General features: G+C 42.8%; 2 protein-coding genes across 3 annotated transcripts; one reads left to right on the plus strand and one right to left on the minus strand.

The window, feature by feature from the left end:
* Positions 1-693: 693 nt before the first annotated feature.
* On the plus strand, positions 694-2,743 carry LOC127342057 (serine/threonine-protein kinase RHS3). Its single transcript, XM_051367988.2, has 2 exons — positions 694-1,552; positions 1,668-2,743. Exons 1-2 carry the CDS (start codon positions 705-707, stop codon positions 2,557-2,559), a joined length of 1,740 nt encoding a protein of 579 aa, XP_051223948.1. The 5' UTR covers positions 694-704; the 3' UTR covers positions 2,560-2,743.
* Positions 2,744-3,245: 502 nt separating this feature from the next.
* LOC127342058 (probable ubiquitin-conjugating enzyme E2 25) lies at positions 3,246-8,758 on the minus strand. Of its 2 annotated transcripts, none has more exons than XM_051367989.2 (8): positions 8,630-8,758; positions 7,844-7,945; positions 6,970-6,996; positions 5,781-6,019; positions 5,638-5,701; positions 4,873-5,012; positions 4,469-4,780; positions 3,246-3,799 (listed from the first exon to the last, which is right to left on the minus strand). In XM_051367989.2, the coding sequence occupies exons 2-8, from the start codon at positions 7,908-7,910 to the stop codon at positions 3,533-3,535; spliced, it is 1,116 nt and encodes a 371-aa protein (XP_051223949.1). In that variant the 5' UTR covers positions 7,911-7,945; positions 8,630-8,758; the 3' UTR covers positions 3,246-3,532. The 2 variants fall into 2 exon arrangements, with proteins under 2 accessions (XP_051223949.1, XP_051223950.1); XM_051367990.2 differs by lacking the exon at positions 3,246-3,799 and adding an exon at positions 3,806-4,255.
* Positions 8,759-9,423: the final 665 nt, after the last annotated feature.

The raw sequence follows: 9,423 nt of genomic DNA on the forward strand, positions 1-9,423 counted from the left end.
AAGTTAAATGTGTCTATGTGCTCGCTTTCTGCCTCCACATAACTCTTCTTGCGGATATGCATTCTCATTGTTATTGTCTGCTGAGTTGCATAGTGTAACTGAAATTTGCATCTAGAATAATTCGTCGTATTTTCGCGTTGAGTTTATGGATAGAACAAACTACCAGAAGGTAACAAAAAAAAACACATCACGGTGGTTTGAGTACTATGATACTCATGACTGACATAGATTCTTTTCATGTATGTCATAAATATATGATGAATTTTGTTAAAATGACATCTATGATAGTCCGAGCAAGGTGATGCACACACAGTTTATTAAAGTAAAAGTGTGAGTATAAGCTTTTGGAATTAATGGCCAAGATTTTATTTTCACTCCTGCAAGAAATTCATTGTTAGATAAAGTGTTACTGTTGTTATTTTAGACACAGTCCATCTAAAACAATGTATTATTTCCTCCAAAAGATGTATCATATAAGAAGGCGTATAAAGAATTATAACAACAGTTATAACAGCAAGAATGTTCTTCAGTTTTTTGATAAATTGCCTCCTCGGGAAGTAGATGGCCTTTAGTTAGTGATCATGATCATTGTTCAAGTTGGTTCGTTGGGAATTATATTCAAATACTATTTTACCTGTTTCTTCTACTCGTAGAATTAATGGTGCCACCATTGTCCATTCTTACTGTATCTTGTGAAGTTTCAGATGAACTCCAGGTCATACAACAAGCTGGCCGCCGTGAATGACAAAATGGATTTTAACACTCATGGAAATAGCGTGTTCAACGGTACCTTAGAGCGGAATCAATCAGCATCCAAACCTGCCGCATACTCGCAGATTCCAATGGATTTCAACACTCGTGGAAATATGGCATTCAATGGTACCTTAGATCGAAATCAATCAGGTATCTCAGCCAAAACGGCTGCACACTCGCAGATCCCATCTGATAAGAAGTCACGTCAGAAGAAGAAAGAAGATCCATCTGACAGAACAAACCCAAGACACGGTACAAGTCATCCCACACTGGGTACTGTGCTGGCATCAACATCCGAAACAAGTGGCAATACTGCCACACCAACAAAAGCAACATCCAGAAGCATCAATAGCAACTTCGGGAGTCCTAGAAGTAACAGCATGGACAGCTCCATTTCCGGCCAAGTCAAGCATCACACTGGAGGGGACTTCAGGTGGGATGCCGTCCAATTGGCCACCTCCAGGGACTCCCCTCTCAGCCTAGTCCACTTCAGACTACTGAAGCGCCTTGGATACGGAGACATTGGCAGTGTTTACCTTGTGGAGCTCAGGGGGACAGACACGTTCTTCGCGATGAAAGTGATGGACAAGGAGTCACTCATCAGCAGGAACAAGCTGATCAGGGCACAAACGGAGAGGGAGATACTTGGCCTTCTTGATCACCCCTTTCTGCCCACACTGTACACTCATTTTGAGACCGAAAAATTCTACTGCCTTGTCATGGAGTATTGCTGCGGTGGTAATCTCCATTCACTTCGGCAGAAGCAACTTAACAAGCACTTCACCGAGCAAGCAGCCAGGTTTGTTCACTTCAGATTACTGTACTTACTTTGTCAGTACTCCATCCTTTGTCCGTGTACTGACCTTAAACGACCACTCATGATAATTCTCTTTCTGGTGACTGTTTTTGCCTAGATTTTATGCCTCTGAGGTGTTGCTTGCACTCGAGTACCTCCACATGCTTGGCATTGTGTACCGAGACCTGAAGCCTGAAAATGTCCTTGTCCGAGACGGTGGCCACATCATGCTGTCCGACTTCGACCTGTCGCTGCGGTGCTCTGTAAGCCCAATGCTGGTCAAATCCTCGTCGGTCCACGCAGGTCCCAACGGTGTGGTGAAGGGCCTGGCTGACACCGAAGGCATCAGCAACGCAAACGCTGGATGCATCCAGCCATCAGCATTCTTCCCCAGGATGCTCAGCATGAGCAAGAGGAACCGCAAGACCAAATCAGACTTCAGCCTCCACGGGCTCCATACCTTGGAGTTCAACGCCGAGCCGACGGACGCCAGGTCGATGTCATTCGTGGGCACCCACGAGTACCTCGCGCCGGAGATTATCCGAGGGGAGGGACATGGCAGCGCGGTGGACTGGTGGACCTTCGGCATCTTCCTGTACGAGCTTCTGCACGGCATGACACCTTTCAAAGGGAACGGGAACCGCGCCACGCTCTCCAACGTGGTGGAGCAGCCACTGCGGTTCCCCGAGAACCCGCCGGTGAGCACCGTTGCGCGGGACCTCATCCGGGGACTCCTGATGAAGGATCCTCATAAGAGGATCGCATCCAAGAGGGGTGCCACTGAGATCAAGCAGCATCCATTCTTCGAGGGGGTGAACTGGGCACTTGTCAGGAGCGCTCATCCACCTTCGGTCCCTGACCCTGTGGACTTCAGACAGTACGGAGCCAAGGAGAAGAAGGGTGCGGAGCGTGGTTTGGCCGCTACTCCGAGCAGCTTATCGTCAAGTGCAGCCGCAGCAGCCAAGTCGGCCACAAGGAGCGTTTCCCCCGGCCATTTTGAGTATTTCTAGAACTGAATCAGTTTTTGAGTACAGTAGGAATGAACACCATAGGTACAGATATCCCTGTTGATCTCACTGGTCATGACTCCTGAATCCTCTATTGCTGTTTTAATCTCCGTTGCTATACCTGAAATGTCCTGTACAGAACGGCTGCTAATGATTAATGAGCGAAAAACTTGTGTACCTCTGCTAAGTAACCCAACTGTCAGATTGTTTTCCCCCGAAATGGACCCAACTGTCAGATGCACACTGAACTTTCATTCTTTTTTACTTGGAACAAAAGAAATGGGCTGAGATTGTTCCCATGACTGAACCTATAAATAGCTTTTAGCTTCTAGTTTCACCATTTTCTTTGGTTAACAGGTTCAAACATCAATCACTGTTTGGAGTTAGAAAAGATAAACATCCATTTGTGCTGGTCATCAGATTTCCACAAGTTCTATTACTCCATACATCCACTGAAGCTACCGCAACATATTTAAGGTGTCAAGTGGGATCCTGCCAAAGCCCCATTTCTAGTTCAAATTTGGGGTCAAACTTTGAACTAGAAATCATAAAATGAACTGTAATCTTGTTTTTTTTAAAGAACTGTAATTGGGATTTTGGCAGGGTACCGCTTGCATCTCTAAACAGATTATACCAAACTGGCATGCAACCGAGCATGTTAAGTCATATGCATAAGACCACAAAGTGGGTAGACAGGGAATGGGGCCAAATTTCATGATCACCACAAATGGCTAACGCATGACAAGTGCTAAACTACAACAGATTCTTTTACAGTTATAACACCACCGAACTACACCCAATTCTTCTACAGTTATAACACCACCCCTACGGCGTATCCATAACGTGTGTGAGTCGTAATCAGTTAATCACTGATCTAGACATGTGAGTCGTAATCAGTTAATCACTGATCCAGACAATTTTGCTTCCGACTCAAGCGGGTGAATTTTGCAACGGTCATGGCTCTTGCAGAAGAAGCCTAGCTGGTAGACACAATCTCATCTGCAGCTGGCGCGTCTCTGTCCAATTCCAGCGCTCGAGTTCTGTTCGCGGCCAGCTCCTTTGCGAGAAGTTCAGTGTGTGCATCCAGAGACTTCTTGAAACTCACAAACCACTTGTCACATGCGTACTTTGCGCCATCAGTGGCCAACGATCCGACGACCATACCAGACGAGTATGCACCACATGCGTCCAGGATGGCACGCTCCCGCTCGTGGAAATGGCGCACGACAAGGTTCTCAAAATGCTGCAGCAGAAGAAAGGCTTGTAAGAATGAATTCAGAGGCATGAAGAACATTGCAAAAGGTGTGCAAATCTCAAGGATGCATTTTTGCTATGTGCTACCACAACAGTTTCACTCAGGGTCGGGGGGGCTCTAGTTGTCTTTGAACACTGGTGGTTATATTTCAGAAACTCTTTTCACTTGTTCTATTTGTTCAACAGTACATAAAAATAAAATGAAAGCTCTCATATCTTCAAACTCTTGTGACAACGTGGAAGACTTGAAATTGGTAATTTCATCATGTCACGACTCAGAAGAACTCTCCTCTATGTGAGCACTGTACGCTAGAGGGGCTAAGCCGCTAAGGAGATGACCGGTATAATCAAAACAACAGAAACATAATTGTGCTAGCACATCACACTAATATTAAATTTGTTTGTAAAATTGACCAGAATTGAAACAAATATCCTTCCATCATCCCTGTAAAATGAAAACGCAGATGACTTGATTTAGTTAAGTATTGTAGAAGCTTATTTTAACACAATATTGAATTCAGATGCTTTTGAATCTATGCAATTTATTTTCAGAACGAGAATCAAAAATATTTAACCATGAAAATTGAGAGCCTTAAGGCATGAAGAGAAACCAAGGTATCATTTTTACGTTCGCAAGAAATGAGAGTTCTATACTTACCTTTGGAGGCTTCCGAAGTGAATACAACATTGTCTTGCAGGATAGTACAAATGCAGTTTGATTGTATGCCACAGAATGCTTTTCACCAGGAGGCGTATTAGCCGTGCTTTTATTGCCTGGCTCATTAAAATATGGTTTATCATTCAACACAAGGCCCTGGATGGAGATCAACACTTGCAGCATGGTGGATTTCGACTTGCCCCACTTCTCACATCCAGTACCCCACCAAGTGTTGAGCAGGCTAAGGCAAACTTTTCCACTCTCATACAGGTTCGGATTTAGACGAAGCCCACCAGAATGGTAATACACTTTCTGTGCATATAGGTTAGGTTTTCGTTAAGAGACTGCATTCATGGTGATAACGATGATACATAAGGGGAGGTGGGTGTGAAGTGGAAACATACTGGTGGACATCGCGGGTAATCAGGAGGAAAACGAACATCAAAGAAGAATAGACCATCATGATATGGAGTTCCAGAAGGCCCAGCAATAGCAGCTCTAAGAAGATCAGTCCTATCCTCATAAACTCTGACATATATAGATCCTGCATGACCGAAACCGAACTGAGATCCAAGATTAATAATAAATAAATCAACTGATCCAGGGGTAAATCCTCTAAAAGAAAGACTGAGGTAGCAGATATTAATTCAACAATCTGGCATATTTTTCACATTTCCAAAAACATGATATCGTATCGCAAATTATTTTCCAGTTTTCTCATTATTTTCCAAATATAGAATTATTACTTTCTGGATACATGATCTATCCTATGTGATAAAATGAAATAGATCCAACCAATGCAGAGAACGATGACTGTACGGAATTAATTAATACAAAAGTGGCATAATCTAACACATAGAGCAAGAATATTAGAATAATGCATTAGTTTGGATTCCACAGCCATGTAAAAAATCCCAGCCACGAAATCAATTTGGAAGAATCAATAAACTTATCCTAATCAAAGATGCACAGGATGTTTGTCTGTTTGATACTATCTTGAAGTTGATAGGTCACATATGCTTTATTTGTGAGGGCGGACTAGTAAGATACACAGCATAGAAAACAGTTTGGAGACAGTACTAATGGTCATTTAAATTATATTCATTGTCAATGTACATATAGTCTGATGAAAATAATATACTGTTTTGTCATATATAATATGTAGCGACCTGGTAGATCTCTCTGTAGAAGCTTCCATTCATTTTGGATTGCTTTCGTCCAATCTTTGGTGGCCTGTTCACATATTTGGAGGTGGCAAATTAATCTACAGTTGAATCGAACAGAAATAGAGTACAATGAAGGACATACATACCTTCCCTGGAGAAGTCTTTGCATAGTGGTGGTCTGAGAAATCTTGAACAACATCAAATTGGCTAAATAACTTGTAATCATCATTTTCAGAACCATGTATTGTGTTTATCATTGTTGAGATAATACTTGAACATTCAGGCTCATGTTTTTGCAGTGATAGCACGGTACCAGCCCCACTTGAGCAGGGATCCAAAATACTTTTACTTGCAAGGACATTTAGAGTGGACTGTGGAACAACACCTGAAATTCAGCAGACTGTTTACTAGCAATCAATGTTAACACCAGATAAGTATGTAGACTAGAGTTTATGACAGTGATACATGATGATATCCCAACTTGTGTAGCCTAGATCACACATGTAGTAGAGGATCATTGCTTAAAATGTGTATGGAAGTTACATATCCGCGCTATTAGACCCACACAAGGAATATGAAGAATAAAACAAACACATTCGAGGAATTAACAAGAGCACGACCAATAGCTGATAATCAGCCAGGTTACTTATATATTCTAGTTTGATATTTCCAATTTAATTTTTACAGCTTTCTCCTCAAAGTATGTTGCTTCTTTGGTGCGAGCACAAAATCAAGGCAGCACTTTAAAATTAGTGTGAGGTACATATTTGTGGCTGGTATAAAATCTACCAGTTCAACCAGTAAGACCAGTAGCCGGCATGTTCCTATCTCTCCTCTCACTCCTAATGAACGCCAGCCAATTGTCATGTCAAATTTTTTGCATGTTGGAGACTGCTTTAAAGTAATCCTACAGGGTGAAATAAAACTAGTAATGCATATAACATTAAACTAGAAAATTTCCACAATTTCCTCAAGAAGTGAATACAAAATATGCCTGGAACTGAGCTCTATTTACACAGAACACTAAACAAACTGGTTCCTTAAGTCTGTGCTCCAGAGTCCAGACCCCATGAACCTAAGTGGCTGAAAGGTTTTTCAGACAATGGAAAGACATCTACCTAAGTGGCTGAAAGGTTTTTCAGACAATGGAAAGACAACTACCTAAGTGCCTGCATCGCACATGCTTTTTTGCAGGTAGTAGGAAAGACAGTGAGTATTTTTTTTAGTCAGTGTTATAGACATTTTCAGATAATATCTGATACTGCTTCAACTTAAAATAACTAATAAGGAAGCACATATAACTTTTAAAAATTTAACACTGGGAACAAACGCTACCTTGCCAAAGAGGGTCAATGGACTTGCCTGCATAGAAAGGTACATTTATCAGAAGAACATTCCAAATAACAAATGAATAATCAATATCCTATTCAAAACGAAAGGGAAGGAACACTGCTTGAGCCTTGTACAGGAGGACACAAAAGATTCCAATAAACTATATATCCACTCTCGTTTAGTATAACAAACTTTGAACATTGCTGGTCACAACAGGGACATGGACTGATAACCCCAGTCTATATCCAACCGAAACCTAGTAGCACTCTGATTACATCAAGATATCATCGTTATGTTGCCTGTAAGTATGTAAGTTCCACACCACAATGTGATACTCCCAGGAGTATATGTTGTGCACTTGTGTGCCTCAAAGGGCCTAATCATCTGGCAAGATATGAATTGTGCATATTTTGTGCACCTTTTATTCCGAGTCATACAAGATAATGTTTAAGCTTTATATCTCTGCATATCTTAAGTTAGTACTTGTTGGGTACCTAAAAGTTAATCCATGCGGTCAGTAGTTCCAACAGAGTCACTTATAAAAACAAAAAGGTAGTTCTCAGACAGGCAAGGCGGATAAGTGTAAAGATGTAAACATCCTGACAAAACCCTACGGGTCGCACACAACAGCCAAATTATCCAACTATTTCAACTCACTACCACTAACCCCACTACACAACGAAAATACATGCATATCGGTAAAAGAAAACATATTCATACTGAGCTGAATTGATGGAATATAAGAGAGAGAACGCCAGTTGCCAATTGAACAAAACCATTTTACTATTATGTCGTAGTGTGAGCACAAGCCTATTTGATGAAGTGGAGCACTAGCGCTGACAAACAGATCCTGTGAACTAGAGCAAAGGTACATCACCTTTCTTCTTGGAATCCTTCTTCTTCTTGGCAACTCCAAACAGCTGAAGCAGCTTCTTGAGGACCATCCTTTAGTTTATTCCACCCCAGAAAACGAAAGCACCTGAAAGACATGGAACAACATCGGATTTGGAACCGACAGCAAGAATCCCTAAAGAACACGGAGAAAGATCCGCAACAGGCATAAAGCAAAGACATCCGCGGTAATCGATTTCCTCTCAAGAATAATGATTTGCAAGAAAGAAGATAAAAGAAAGGATTCTCGAAGAAAAAAAAAGATACTTCGTAAAAGAAAGGCCGTAATTAATCTTGGAAATTTCTCGGGCCGGAAGGAACCTGATTTCCCCCACTTGGTTCGTTTTCTTGTTTTTCTGGCTTAAAAGAACCCATGTTCATCGGCCCCACTTGTAAATATAATGGACAAAATCCCCAGCGCTCCAATCAGTGCGTGAGTGACGCCATGGGCGGACCAATGGACCCGGGACACCAGTCACCCTCCAAGGCCAAGAAGTCAAGAACGGACAAAAAGAAACAGAGAAAGAAGGCAGCCAAGAACACCCCAGGAGAGAGAGAGAGAATTAAAACTTCCGCATCAGCATCCCACTAGGACGAAACAAAAATGGAAGATTGCGGAGAGACGGCGAAAGAAACCCCAAAATGATCTCGGAGGGATCCCTCCTCCCTCCTCGCAGTCGCATCAAAGCCGCCAACTCAATCAAGAAAATAAACAGCACGATCAAGATCAAGGAGAAGAGAGCAGAGCAGACGAAGAGGAGGAGGAGCAGACCGGCGGTAACCCTCGCTTGATCGATCTCCTCGGACGAGCACCTGCTCCCTCCTGGTGCCGGGGAAGGAAGGGGTGGGTTCAGGTAGTAGCAGGCAAGAAGTAGTGGTAGGAGGAGGAGACGGTCGGTGGGAGCGCGGCGCGGGGTGGCGGAGCGGAGGGGAATCCGGGGGTCACACCACAGGGGTGGGAATGGGGTGGACTGAACTGATGGACTACGCAGTCACCTTGCGTGCCAGGGAGGAAAAGAAGAAAGCTTCGCCTCGCCTAGGAACGCCGAAATGGCAGGGCATCATCGCGTCGCGCCATTAATCGAGGCGGGGACTGATTGGGTAAAGCGTGTTACTAGTAACAGATTTGGTGGGTCGTTTTTGGGAACAACGGGACGGGAGGCCCTTTTCCAACAATGGCTATAGTCGAGCGTATCCTACGTTGCTACCCCTACCTAGCTACTGCTCTGCTAGTAAAAAGGCTGGTGCCGTTACTACTAGTATGAGAATCGTGTCAATGACGAATTGGCAAGTGCCAAGCTGCCCACTATCCCCTTTTCGATATATATGGGTTTGGCAAAATAAACAAGCAATAATTTTCGCTATGTGGAAACAGAAATATAAAAAGAAATATACGACACATCTATGTGTGAGGATTATATTGTCAAAATAATAGGTGCGAGAATTATATAATTTTCAATCAATTTTGTGAATTACGTTTGTATTTCCACGATAAATGATACCCATAATTTTCGCTCTGGATCCGCATCTGCATCCCTTACACGAACTAAGGTGGCACGTTGCTGA

Source organism: Lolium perenne, chromosome 3, assembly GCF_019359855.2.
Source record: "Lolium perenne isolate Kyuss_39 chromosome 3, Kyuss_2.0, whole genome shotgun sequence".
In the NCBI taxonomy this organism is placed as follows: Eukaryota; Viridiplantae; Streptophyta; class Magnoliopsida; order Poales; family Poaceae; genus Lolium; species Lolium perenne.